This window comes from Adelges cooleyi, unplaced genomic scaffold (assembly GCF_023614345.1).
Source record: "Adelges cooleyi isolate 19-005CV unplaced genomic scaffold, UGA_ACOO_1.1 ACOO_flye_CR_arks_rails_tigmint_CR_PRNA_108, whole genome shotgun sequence".
Classification (NCBI taxonomy): domain Eukaryota; kingdom Metazoa; phylum Arthropoda; class Insecta; order Hemiptera; family Adelgidae; genus Adelges; species Adelges cooleyi.
In genome coordinates, this window is record NW_026095761.1 from 9,132,341 (window position 1) to 9,147,522 (window position 15,182).

General features: G+C 30.2%; 1 protein-coding gene across 2 annotated transcripts; it reads right to left on the minus strand.

Annotated features, from left to right (window-relative positions):
* Positions 1–449: 449 nt before the first annotated feature.
* LOC126846077 (uncharacterized) lies at positions 450–10,750 on the minus strand. Of its 2 annotated transcripts, none has more exons than XM_050585197.1 (5): positions 10,465–10,750; positions 6,939–7,117; positions 5,950–6,259; positions 2,403–2,854; positions 450–1,944 (listed from the first exon to the last, which is right to left on the minus strand). In XM_050585197.1, the coding sequence occupies exons 2-5, from the start codon at positions 7,105–7,107 to the stop codon at positions 869–871; spliced, it is 2,007 nt and encodes a 668-aa protein (XP_050441154.1). In that variant the 5' UTR covers positions 7,108–7,117; positions 10,465–10,750; the 3' UTR covers positions 450–868. The 2 variants fall into 2 exon arrangements, with proteins under 2 accessions (XP_050441154.1, XP_050441161.1); XM_050585204.1 differs by lacking the exon at positions 10,465–10,750 and adding an exon at positions 7,528–7,592.
* Positions 10,751–15,182: the final 4,432 nt, after the last annotated feature.

The window sequence follows — 15,182 nt, forward strand, 5'->3', positions numbered from 1 at the left end:
AATTAGCTACTTTAAAATATATTCTTATAAATGTATATTTTTTAACTAGTTATTATAGCCATGTCTATATTAAATTGAATTAAATAACCGGTGGGGATTAATTAAATAACAATGATCATACTTAAATCTACTTTGTGGCTATCGGTTATAGTAACTTTAAATTAGTAGGTAACTTCAAAACGTTGTTTCCTTTTTTTTATATGAACTGCAGTTTTATAAATAACTTTGTTCAAAAAAATTAGGAACTAGGATCTGAAACGAATTTCTTTTTAAAAAGAAACTTAACAACACTACATTTAGAGTCGTTCTTGCAATAAATAAGTGAATTCAGATTTCCTAGTATTATAAACAAAAAAAAATGCATGTACACAGTATAGAATACCTAAGTTATAATTAACATTTCAAACAAATTGTAAAAATATCCAAAAACAACTTTTTTACATGCAACTTTTTGAAATATAATATTTCTTAAACATTGAATTTCGAGTTTTTTTTTATAGCAAAATAGTCACTAGTAGTAGATACATCAAAAATACAGTTTTGGCTCAAAAAAAGAAAGAGAATGATTTTCCTGTTACCTAATTAAGAAAACACTAAGTAAAATTGAAGTATTGGGTTGTTGTTAATGGTGACAGAGGTGAAGATGACCGCAGAGACGGATGGCGACGAACAGCTGAGGAATCGATCCAATCGTAAATATTTAAAAGTTATGTATAATTAATTTTATAAGTAATATGAAACTAAATGTATAGTAGGTAATATTTGAAGGTCACAGTTTATTGTTGCACAATATTTATGGTATAATTTATGCATATTGTGCTCCAAATGGTTCAGTCTTGTTTTTTTTTTTTTTTGGTGGCTAGGTAATTTATGGTTTGCTCGGCTTCTGAATGCAGTAACAATATTTTTTCAATCTCCATTCTGTCGTGCAGACGCTTTGAAAACCGTACATGTTTATGCGGCTTATATCGCCCAGAACGTCAAATTGTTCTTCGCCTGTTCGCTTGACGGTTACTGAAAACTTACTATTACCGGGCAACGTCTGCACAACCAGCAAGTATTCGTCCGGCTTGTTTACCTTGTGCCTGATCGATATAACTCTGTTCAGCTTGATCTCTGCACACGTGGATCCCTTCCGCACGGTCCACTTGTACTTGACGATGAGCGCGTTCAGATAGGCCACTACGTGCCGGCCGCCGATATGCGCGTCACGGCCGTTACGGTCTAACTCCATGTAATTATCGCACGTGCACCAATGTGGGTTGACGCCGGCCTGTATGCACGATCTGTTTGCGTCGGCTAACAGAAACAGGCTGCGACACGCGGGACATCCGGCCGACACGGCAGCGGTAGGCTTACTAGTCCCGTTCGACGGCAATAAGTCCTTGAGCGTGAGGTGCAGGTCGAACGGCGACGTCAGCCGGTGCTTGTTGGATGCGAAGTTTCGGTACTTATTCGGGTACTTAGCCGCGTACCCGGGCGGTAGGCGCATGTACAAGGCTGGCATGCGTTCCTCTAGCCAGCCCACGTACGTCTCCAGGATGTCGCCAAAGCGGCTGCCGTGGTCGCTCAGCATTATGGTTACCGCGTTGTCCAGGCGGCCACGGTCCAGTAGCCGCGAGAGCATGTCAGCCGTCTGCTGGTCCATGGCCAACGGTGCGTTAAAGTCGTTGTGGCTGAACGTGTTCAACCAGAACAAGGCGAAGTAACCGTGGTCCTTGTGCAGTTCGACAAAGTCCTCTATGTACCGGTACACGCGGTCCGCGATAACGGAAGGACCCACGCAGTAGCTCATTCCGCTGAACTTGACCACAGGCAACAATTTTTCGGCGGCCACCATTAGCGGTCTCGAGTAATAATCGGTAGGCGCGTTTCTGAACCCATATTTGTTGAAATTGTAAGTGGAATACGACGGTTCGTCCTCCATGTACGCCGTTACAAAACCTGTTAGTATCAACATTACAACTATAATATTACTCTGCATTCGTGTGACATGTCTACGGACTATGATCCATTTAGGCAAGTCTGTATAGTGGACACGATGGGAAAGAATATTAAAATACACCCAATTGTCATAAGATCTGCTCACAGAAAGGGAACACCAAACATCAAAGGAGAGGATAGTCTAACCTATTAAAACAATCAGGATGAGGAGGCAAAAAAGAAAGATATGTGGTGAGAAGTAAGAGCATAGGGTAATTACTCTATAGGTGAAAAGAGGCAACAGCAAACAGGTACACAACATTAAATAATAAATTAGGGCTGAGCACTTTATCAGAATGATAATTTTGCTAAGTTATTTCTTCTCCCAGGTTAGGATAGGTGAGAAATACCCATCCCTAAAGGGTAAAGTGCCCATCCCTGAAAATGTGGAGATGGATAAGAGTAATTGCAAGGCTTACCATTAGCTTTAAATTCCTTCCACAGGAAAGGGCACTGGTCCATTTCGTCTTTGACGGTCTTCCAACAATGTTTGGTCAATTGGTCATCGACGAACATGCCGGTCATAATAGGAATCACATTAGGAAAAGTGTTATCCGCCACCTTCGTGTACCCTTCGAGTGACATAAAACCGCGAGTCTCCAACACCCGGTATGTTTTGGGCATGGATCTGATGAGGTTCAGACGAGAAAGCGAATCGATGGCCACGATCAGCACACTCGGCTTGTCGAAGTCACCTGTGTTCCGAATTCGTCTGAGGCCTTTATCGATCACCATTGCGTGCACGTCTTTGTGTACAGTCGAATTGAACCGATGATGATCTAATCGCTTGATTTTACACGTCACTGCCATGAACTCAACGTTTTTTGGAATCGCTTCGGAGTCACCGATCGGATGACACGCATCCTCTATCCTAAAAAAATGTCCCCCGTGGCTTTTTAGTATGTTTACAATTTGTTTGTACACTATAAGAACTAGGCAAATATAAAGCCAAGTACAAATATAAAGTTCTATACAGAATTGGCGTTAGACAATTCTTTAACCTGAGCAAACTCCAATTTTACCGCCTTTCAAATGTTAATTTCTAAGTATTTTAAATTTGTAAAAAGAACTCCGCCCTATACGATATACCTATGTTTCCTATGCCTTGCGCCGGCCCTGGTTCTCTGTGTATTATTAACCTGATTAATCGAACAATAAATAACTGTTTGTACATTTTAATTTAATAAAAATATTTGTTTAAAGTTAGATTAGCGATTTTATCCTAACATTCCAATTTTTTTTTTAAAAAGGTAAAATTTTTTTAGTATGTCTAATCATTAACTCAAATAACGGCGGATTCAGGTCTCTGAAACAGTTTTATTTGATAAAAAAATTAATATTTTGACAACATATCATATTATAAATTATAATTTATAGATAATTTTACATAAATTACCCACACACCTCGTTAGGGTTAGATAATAGGTGGGGAAAAAATAGTAAGCAAATGCAATTTTTTTTACTAAAATACAAAAATTATTTTTTTAATTAAAATATGTATTGAATTATAATATCACATAATATTATTGAAAACCTTCAACTAAAATTTATAATCAAGCACAATTGATAGTTTTTCATATAAAAAAGTCATACATATATTTACCATATTCATTAACCTTGCGGAAGTTAAGGAATTTGTTTATATATTTTTTTATTATCACGCTAAAACATAACCATTATTGACCTTCTATAACATGTGCTAACGCTTAGGTAGCATGTCGAATTAGAAATAAGAGAATATAAATATTAGCTTTTTTTTTACAACTACTGGCTACTGGCTAGTATCCAGTTTTAAAAACATCGTTTAGACTTTAGAGTTATGCGAGGTAGTAGACAAAAAGATAATAATACTTATCCCAGTTTAAAATTTAAACAATGATGTAACATTTTTTTTTCATTATTTATTAATGTATTGTCCCACTAACATAGTAACATGTATAAATGAAGCATTAGTATTTTATATTTATTTGACTTTGTGTCGCGTCAGTGACATAAAACGACCTACTAAATTAATTTTGTTAAACGTTCAAATTACAATAAAAATTGCTTTAATATACAATTTTTTTTTGTAAATTATAATATATAAATATAATTGTATATTGTATCTAAATTTATCACATTTATCTCTTATCCTTTACCTAATCTATATGGAACCCCTCTTGAGCGAGTATCACTTAAGAAAGACCTGGGAATTATTTTCACTACTAATCTAGATTTTCATCCACATATTGGTCATATATGCAGCAAAGCCCTGAAAGCACTAGGCTTTATTAAACGTATCTCTTCCGATTTTAAATTTTCGTGTTCATTAAAATCTCTGTTTTGTTCACTTGTTAGATCCATCGTCGAATTCTGGTCAGTCTTATGGGATCCTTGCACAGCGACTAGCTCAGCTCAACTTGAAAGAGTTCAGCGTAAGTTTTTAAATTACGTTTCTGAAGATTGATCTTCCACCTCACGATTATCTTCCTGTATTACAACAATGTCTAAAACTGATAGTCTAGCCGACCGCAGAATTACTGCCAACTTGAGTTTTCTCTATAAACGCTTAAATAACTCTATAGATGCTCCCGATTTACTATCCGAAGTTAATTTTAGGGATCCTTTTATACATTCTCGCTCATCGGCCTCTTTCTATGTCCCCTTCTTCCATCACACCAATTACGGACGAAACCAACCTATTCATCAAATGATGCGCTTCCGTTTAATTATTAAACACTGTCACATGTATTCTATCTGTTGTATCTTAGTAAATAAGTATAATTAAATGTTTATGTCATATCTGTACCTTGGGCTTTGCCTGTAAAAAATGTTAAATATAATTATAAATATATTGGTAACTGGTAAGTACCATAACCTTATGTTTAACCTTTATATTTATATATTATGATAATTCATCTATAAATACATTATTGCATCTAAATTTATTTATATGTTTACCTAATTATATATGTATAGGATAGTGGATGTCTGACATATATCTGTCATCGCTATAAAAAATCTTAGTGTGTTCCTCAAAATATTTGTTTTCAAGACTATCTCCACTATATGATTGACACTGTAATCAAATCTGATTCATCGTTGTCTAATATATTTTGTTGTTTTTTATTTAGTTATTTCAGTAGGCATTAGTTTATAAATGAAAAACATCGAATAAGGAAAACTAAGTCTATGATTTATGTCTACCAAAGATGTAGGTATTTGTTGTTTCGAGCTTGTTTTCATTATTAACAACGCAATTTTCCGTAATCTAAAATTTTGTTTTGTCAATATCACACTGCAACCTTGGTTTCGTGTGAGATCACCATGCAACTCACAAAATGTATTTTTAGGTATTGGATAATCGTGTAGCACAAGACCTTTACATTAATTAATTAATTTGGATGTAATCGTTTGTGAGCCTGTAAAACACTGTAGCAGAGTATAAATAAATAAAAAAGAAGGAAGACAGTTCCGTGATTGAAATATACAAGGTTATTGCACATACATATACCCCTTTTCTTCATCAAATGTTCGTTAATAAAAACAAATATGTCAGCGTAACGAGAGCAAAAATCAAGTATACACATACGTACACAGTAAAATATATAGTAATAATAAAATTGATATCCCCCTACGCTGGCATTTTATTTCTGTAGATAACAATTCGAGACGTTATGCAATAACCTGTATATTTCAACCAGGGACAGGTGTTTTGTAATGGTAAGAGTACTCTTATTTAACATATTTGCCATTGGGTCATTGAATAATAATAGGTGCATTTCCGGAATCTTTTTTACATTTTAAAAATTTTAATTAAATACGAATAAAAGGCCACTCATCAAACTATACTATGTTTATGGATTCGTAGCATTGAAAATAATGATTTCCAATTTACTTACAAGCTTGATTACCTAGTGTTCGATTTTATTTAATCATCACACAAATATTATTATTCTAAATTCACATACTACTAGGTATACTCACGTATAACGATCGTCGTCATTTGCTGATTTCCTAGCTTTTATATGTTTTCTATAGATTGAAGAATAACAACAGGATATCTTCGACGCAGTATCTTTTTTATTAATTTTGTTAATTTTAAATGTGTAAGACCATGATTTTGGATCAAGAACTACACTGGTCAAAGGCGGGTAAGAGGAACATTTCGGAGGTTTATTTTTTTTCACTAAACTTTTAATTGAATCGTCAAAGGCACTGATATTGGGTATTTGACAGTTGTCATTCCACACAACATATCCTTCCTTTACGCTATTTTCCAACGACAAAACAGAATCTATAAATAAAAACACAAATTACTTAAAAATTGGAAGACAAACATTAAATCATGAATAAAGAATACAATTACAGGTTAGCAGAGATATCTTAAGATATGTAAAACAAACAACGGTTGTTCTTTGTTTTTTCTCTTTAAAATTTATACTTAAACTAAGTTGGTAAAATGTAAAGTAATTGTGTCATTATTTCATGATTTAAACGATAAAGGAAACGCCCACTTGATACTACCAATGAATAGATAACACTGTTTTAAATATAAACGGTTTTCACTACCTATACTCTCTATATTCTACATTATTATTTATTATCAATGAGACATTTTAATTTAAGACTTTCATAGTCTCATCACTCATCGGGTATTAATCGGATTGTCCTTTTGCCAGTTAGACGATGTCTAATGTTTTAAAATAATCTACTAATCGCGTAATTAGTATACACATTAAAAATGCGACGTTGGCCGAGACGATTTTTACGTGGAAAGAAAACTAAAATTATTATTATTATTGTTCAAAGCGACTACGTTAACGGTTAACTTAATGCAACATTAAATATAAAGAATACTAGTGTAAAATAATTTAATTTGTTTCATTTGATATATTACACTACAAAATATAACTATATTACCATTTACCAGAATATTACTTATAATATATTATTATAACTAAACACTACGTTACCGTTTTTGTAAAAGGGATCTGCAGTTTTATTTTGAGAATAGACGTTTTCCTCGTACTGGTCATATTCATCGTTGCAGTAAAACATTAACAACGTGGTCATAAAAAACATAAATACTATTGTTTTGAACACATCATTCCGAGATTTTTGTTGGTATTCTCTTTCAGCCATAACTGCAAGCCTAATCAAATAATAATACCAGTAATATAAATAACAAAAAGGAAAAGCGAGTAGTTTTGTTTTAACTTAAACACGTAACAGTGTACTTATTATAAAAATCGTCAACAATATTATTGTATTATATTACAATTTATTACACCTACGCTTATGCCGGGTTGCACCAACGATGAATGTAACTTGTAAGTTAATTCCGTGAACATCAAATAGTAAGTTACCTACTTAGCCAATTTAATATAAAGGTGGGTACACACTAGATTAGTGAAACGTTGCAATACGCGTTTATGTTCGTGTTTACAGTACTGTGTGTGTATTTGTACGAGCACCCCCCGAATGATACAGAAACCACGTACACATGTGAGGCTTACAGATACATTACAACGTTAAATTACATTGAAATGTTCTAATACCTACCTTTAATTTTGAGCAACCCGTAGCATTTGACTGTTTAGTGTTTTTGATAGTCACAACGTAATATTATAATACAAAAAAAAAACATGGAAAGCTCATGAAAGTTGTATAGCAACAGTTTTATTATGCAGATTTAATTAAAAAAATAATAATAACAAAATAATTTTTACGGCTAAAAAAAATGATTACTTGGATATGCTAACCATAGATTTGTATTAGAGAGTTTAAAACGAAAATGATATCATCACTTTCAAAATAATGTATTTATAACCTACAAATTACAACGGGTTCGTTAAGTTGACAAATCAAAAGTAGGCAACATGTTACTTCATTTTGACTTTTACGAGGCACGTCCAGAAAGTAAGAGTACTAGATTTTTCTTTTTTTTTTTAAATTGTACAAATTTGACAGGTGAGTATTTATAATAGAAGTATATCGTATAATGCAATTTTTCGACGTAACAAAACGTAAGTTTAACATTTAAATTCAGATACATCAAACATTTAACGTAGGATTTTATTTTAATTTAGATGGGTACTGTAAAACACGTTATCTATAAAATATAGAGAATAGTATAAATATAATAATAATATTATAACCACAGGGTAAGATACATACACAGTTTTTCATTTCCTATTGCGATAGTAATGTCAATTCATATTGTATATAATTATAAATATAAACTATAGTTTATTATTATTTATTGAATTATAATTATCGCGGTTTTTGACCAACTTTGAAATAAAAATTAACGATTAGTAATCTATCGAAAGAGTAAAAGTTTTAAAAAATTAAACACCTTAAAAATTATTTTTATTTTCCGTAAATTATTTGTTATTTGTTATTATTTAATATTTTATTACAATAAGTTCAGCGGTTCAACGCACTCCATTCGGTTATACCCGTTAGTACGCTAAAACGTTAGTTGTGTACGAATTGATTTAAAAAATATAGCAAGTATACAGAATACAATGTTACAGCAGTAGACTTGCGCAGACTTGAAACTTCCTTTGCGTACAACTCGTGTTTAACTTTTGCTAAGACGAACACGCAAATAAGGGAAGAGGGTGAAAACGTCGCTTGGCATACTAAACTCTATTTAAATCTATGTCAAATAACTTAATGTAAATGTTTTGTTTTATTTAGCCGGTAGGTACGAAATAATATTTTCGTGCGTTATAAGGAAAGAAGAAAGTCAACAAGTTTGTAATTATAAACACAATGGTCAATAAAACAGTAATGACTTTTAATTACAGTATTATGTAAGGTATACAAATAATAAATGTATTATATAGCACATAATAACTAGGTAAAAAAAAATAATGTAAACATAGGTATCAAACAAATACCTACCACTTTAATATCTCTACTATTTTTGTAGTATGCTTGAGTATTACCAAATTTGTGTTTTTATGTTATTTTTCAGGTAATTATATTGTTTTAGTAAAAATATTTTATTTTATAATTATTCGCTAACCAATTTTGTTGTAATACAAAAATTTGTTCAACCTTTTCAAGTAACTAATAAACATTACCCTGTGGAAATATAGTTGCACCAAAAATTAGATAAAACCTTATTCATGTTATTTATCTAATCTTTAATTGACTTGGTTTCAGTTCCATTTTTACCTTAAGGGCACGTGGGGCACGAGCCCAGGGCCCCCGGTTCGATAATATAATTTACATCTTTGTTTTCTTTAAGTGCCCTCAAACTCTGTGTGCCCGAGGGCCTTTGCATAGTCTAAGCCAGCGGTTCCCAACCTTTTTGAGACTATTACCCATAAATCAGGTAGATATTAAAAAATACCCTCCATCCAAAAAAAAAGGGGGTAATTACCCCAGGTTGGGAACCGCTGGTCTAAGCCTTAGAGTCTAAGGCAGCCCTGTTTGGTTTATTTCTTAACCTATTCCTGAACCGATTTATTTTTATCAATACTAACTTATGACCAAAAATAATTTGATATAACATAATATGCTCTTCCTTCTAAGGAAACAAAACTTGATGGTCTAACACCACCGAGAAATGTATTACCACTACTGTAGTTTCTAACGTGCTCTACTTTAAATCTACCAATTTTTAACCATGGTCTTATCATGACACATATTTTTCCATTAAATAATTCGTTTACATTTTTGTTGGATTCTGTTAAATCATTTTTTAAAAATGATGCGTCATGTGTATTTTTTAAAGAGGCTATTTTATTGAATCGATCGTGGTAATCATGCATAAGTCTCAATTTTAAACAACTAATATTGATTATTAGAAAATAAATTGTTTTGTATTATCAATGATGTTAAAATAAGCCAAAAAGTTAATTAATTTGCCTATTCAACTGTTATCTAATTTAATAATTTTTTTTTCTTATAATTATGTCAGGACTATATTAAATTATTCGGTTGCATTTTGCATCAAGCTAATTTATATCTGGTTATTATATTAGTACTGTCGCATGCTCCTCTTATTCGTAATCGTCCATAAACGTTATATTTTTCTCAAAAATTGAAAAGCATACATTAACAACCAACAATAATAAAAAGTTGAAATAATTTTAAATTTCAGATTACATTTGTGTACTTAAGTATGCCTTAGAGTATTTTAATAATGGTATCTTGACCAATTATAAAAAATGTTATATACCAGTAACTGATTTTAGGTTTCTTTACTAAGTTTTAGGTATTTTGTGTAAAACGTATGTTGATTTTGTATCATCTTGTCTAATAATACCACACTTATTTGTAGTGTTTAGTTGATATCATAAAAAATCTATTTTTAGAAACTAAAGAATAATTTAATTTGAGTATGAATTTATTGAAAAATGTAGTATTGTATATTTCCGAAAGTAGGAAAAGTAGCATATCAACTTGTACTACAACTAACCTAACCCACAGATACTTACTAAAATATTAATTTTTTTATTAAAATGTAAACGTTATACTTACTGTTTATTTTGAACAAAAAACAGTGTTTATTAACCATTTATAAAAAGAAAACAAAATTGAATATAGATAACCACTTTATACACCAATTCTATAAGTTAATTCAATGAAATGTCAAAAAAATAAGAAGAATTAGGGTAATACAAGAGCTAACTGTCTGGCGCATGTACACACTATTGGCACGATTTGTTGTACTATTCCGTTTGACTGCAGGCTTATTTATCATTTTCTTAGTCAGCGCTAGGGTCTGGACAAAGCCACAATAACGCATGTCTGCTGTCCAAATGAGTTCCGTTCACACTGAAACCACACCACACAATTAAAATGTATTTGTTTGTGTACAATGCCTACAGCCTAGGTTATATTTAATATGCAAATATAAATTTCAACTTGCAAGAATGACTTAGAGTAAAAGAGTGACAAAATGTAGAAGGAATATTAAACGATTATTTTTAATAGATAATAGACATGCTGTAAAATGTTTAAAATGCCAACATAGTTACAGACCGTTGACACACATACACAGATATATAAAAACAAATATTGTAATCATTTATTAGGTATTTTTATACTGTGATATATTAGTATATTAAATATTAGTTATATACTCGGAGCCTTACCAATGTAAAAATAATATTACATAATTTCTAAGATAAATTTTTGCATCTTATAATACGGATTTAAAAATGAAATAAATATTAAATATTTTTTTAGTATTTCTATTTTAACTGAACCCCATTTTAAAAACGACTACCGTTTCGCATATAAGTTTAAATGCATTACTAATATAGTAACTGATTTTACGTCATACAAATTCATTATAGGTAATGTGATCCAAGTGCCAACGTACTACGTACAGTAAAGCTATTTCCACGCCAAAGACTTGTTATATTTTGTATAATATAAAATAAAAATTATTGCAATAGGTTATTTGAAATTACATCTGATCAGCGATTCGTACTACGGATTTAGCAGAATCAACATTTATTTTAACATAGAAATTAGAATCTTCATTACTATTCTTTATAATATAATAGTAATATTACTATTACATATATATATATATACATATATATATTCTACTATTTTGTATTGCATATTATAATAATATCCGTTTACTATTTAAAATTGTCTTTATTTTCATTAGAATAATGAAATTGTATTACCTAATAATATTGTAGAGTGATTGAAATGCCAATTTTAATTTATCCACAAATAAGTTGACACCTTAAAATTCTAATCAGCTGCGTTATTCAATTGATTCAGAATAAACACGTTTATAGGGTGTCCTTTATACGACGTGTAATAATTAAGTGTATAAATAAACCACAATTATACCTGCTGAAAATTAAAAAAATAATATTATTTTCAGACTCATTAGTGATTAGTCCTTTTAATTAGGCATGAGTTATTACTTAATGTTCATTAATAATTAATTGCTGTCTATAATCTATAAAGACGATTAGTTCTACTATAAGAATAGAGATAATAAACAAATACCTTACCTATATGATTTATAAAACTTAAGGATATAATGTTAAAACTCGATGTTTTGACTGTGCACAAAGTACATCATAACTAAATAAGGTATTTTTGACACAGGAGTGCGTAACCTTATAGGGATTCGAAAGAGGGACAAATTATTTGTTTATTAAGGGGCCGAGGATAGACAATATTTAACAAAAATTGATCTATAGTGTATAGTATTCATAGTAGCAACTTTAAATATGCCGACTAATTTAAAGATAAACAAGTTTATTCATTTTTTAATTATAAAACATATAAAGTATTAAGTATATTTCTATGAGTTATGGCGAGAGTTTGATAAAAAAAATGTAAATTTTCATTCTAACATACCGAAAGATTTAATGATGTGATTTTGATTATGAAAAGGTTTTTGAACGTCTTTAGGTGTATAAACTAGGAATACTTAGTTACATAGTAAAACACTAGTCGGTGTATCGACTGACTTGTTTGGCAAATCGAGCAGCGTTTTTTGATGTCACTCAATATTATAATGTAAAATAACTGTAAAGAGTAAAGACAAATGTTTAGAATACAAAAATAGTATTATTTAACAATATATTTTGGACGAACGGAGTAAATTTGTCTATACATAGTAAAAGTTGGGTAGTTAATAGCACCTACCTATTCCAATAAATATTCATAAATAAAGACTTCCCTATCCCTAACCTCGAAGCTATCATAAAAGGAAGTTTCCGAATAGTGATTGATGAGATTAATACCTTATCCGTTTATTTATAACTTGGGAATGAAATATACCATATATTTGTGACATTGTAAAATCTTTTTCATTGATTTATTATGACATTAAATTATTGCTTTGCTTTTATTTCACATCAAATTCAATCTAAAGCGCAGAAAGCAGATCGCTGATCAATTACATTACATATATACAGTGAATATAGTACAATATACATGATAGCGAAGCTAATTCAAATTTCATGCCTAAAACTCTTCATTTTTTTTATGTCCTTGAACTAATTCACTCATTGTACTGATATTTAAAAAATACGCTAATTTAAAAATGAATGACTACAATACATTATATTGATAAAGCGTTTGTCTTAATTTAAATTTACAAGCTGACTAATTTCTCACATGTTTACAAACTTTTGTGTATTGTCATATTGACCTTTTTATAATTTTTTCTGACATAAACATTGTGTTCCAAAATGTTTTTTATTATTATTACTAAAAATATGTAGTAGCTAAACATGAATTTGTTACGCACTGCCTATCATGACATATTTGCTATAAATGGTATATCTAAAATAATGTTTTATAGTCATAAATTGTACCTGTTTGGGGCCACAAGTAAAGGCACTGCCACGAACGTCTATCTGGTGTCATTGTAGTAAAAATTAATGTGGTCCTAAATTTAATAAACATAAATAGTCAACAGAAAAAAGGCAGAGGACAAATTTTAATTTTTTACAAAGTGCAACCATAGATTAAATATTATGGTGCAACCAAGCACGATGTAAAAATACACCCTGACTATAAGTAACCAATTATTTCATGTATCATATTTTGTCATTTTAAAACTATAGAATAATGATAGAGACTGGTAATTGCCAAATTTGAGTAAGCTAATTTTTATACAGTGATACTAATTTTCAAATAAGTTATATAATAATAAATTAAATGGAATAATATAATATTATCCTGTACATCTGAAATCTGAATTAGTTGCAGACTCTGAAGTTTGAACTTTTAAATGTTCAGCACTCCTAAAACCTACATAGGTAGAAGGTACTAGGTACATTATAAATACAAACAGTAAACACACACAAATAGTCTATTTTAAATACATATGTATTTATTTTATTTTTCTAAAATTGTAGTAGGTATTTTAATATTTTGTAACCTAAGATCCTACTAAAAATGTATGTAATGAGCGTTTAACATTATACTTCATACTTTTTTCATACGTCATACTTTTTTACAATAGGTAATAATTAATATATATATATATATATATACACACACAATGTATTTATGTATACTTACAACAGATAATACGGAATACCTATGTTGGATTTTTTTAACGTAAAACTTAGTAATATACAATATCCTAATGGGCAAGAGTCAAGTCATATTATTATTTGTTTATTTGACCTTAAATTAAATAAAAAAACAGTTCTGTGTTTTTCCTAAAATGATATGAAGCTACAACCGTGTTTTGGTTTTCGTTTATGAAATTTTAAATAGCTGTCAAATATGGAATATGACATTAAAACAATATATAATTATTATACTGATATAATGTGTTATATAAAGCACTATTGGAGCTAAAATGTATAAAATATTTTTTAGTAATTTAGTGTTATATAGGTTTAAAATGTGTACATTTTGTGGCGCCTATTTTCGAAACTAGCCAAGTGTTTTGTATTTAAACGTTTACAGTCTAAAAAAGTGATTAAAATCTTAAATTTACCTATAATATATTAATCGTTTTTTATACAAATAATATGAATACCAAAATATATTAATTATCATTGTACGTCATGAGTTGTTGATATTATTAAGCAGTAGAATTTGTTGTTCGTAAAATACTAAAATAACAAATGCTAATTTGTTTCAATTTTAAAACCGCGACTATTATGCTAGAGAAATTAACAGTTTTAAAAGTAACCGAGGCATAATAACATTTAACTATTGTAAAATTGAAAAGAGCACGTTCGTTTTACTTGTTGCAAAATAATGAAATTTTATCGTTTTGTTTTTGATGTTACTAAAAGTAAGCTGTCTATTTAGTTAAGTATGTACGTTTCATTCAAATTTAAATTCTAATACATAAGTCATAAACAAACAGGCTTGAAATTTAAAAAAGCATATTATATTATCATAGGTATAAGGTATTTTGATTCACCTTGACATAATTTTTATAAAAACTTGTTTTAAATGTAGACTCATGATAATTATATATCTTTATTGACAATTCAAAACTAAGTGAATTGTTGCATATAGATCATTTAATTCATTGTTTCATTGATTTTAGAATATAGATATTTATAATTAATACTTTATATTAGGCTAAATATTGTTATTTCATTATGCAAACTGCTCGGCGCTTGACAAGCCTTTCTATTCCTGCAGAAATATAAGAGATAACGTTATCACAACTGTTTCTATTTGTGTTATCTCTATGTTGTATTATTGATTAACATTATGTATAAATGTATAATCGTGTTGAA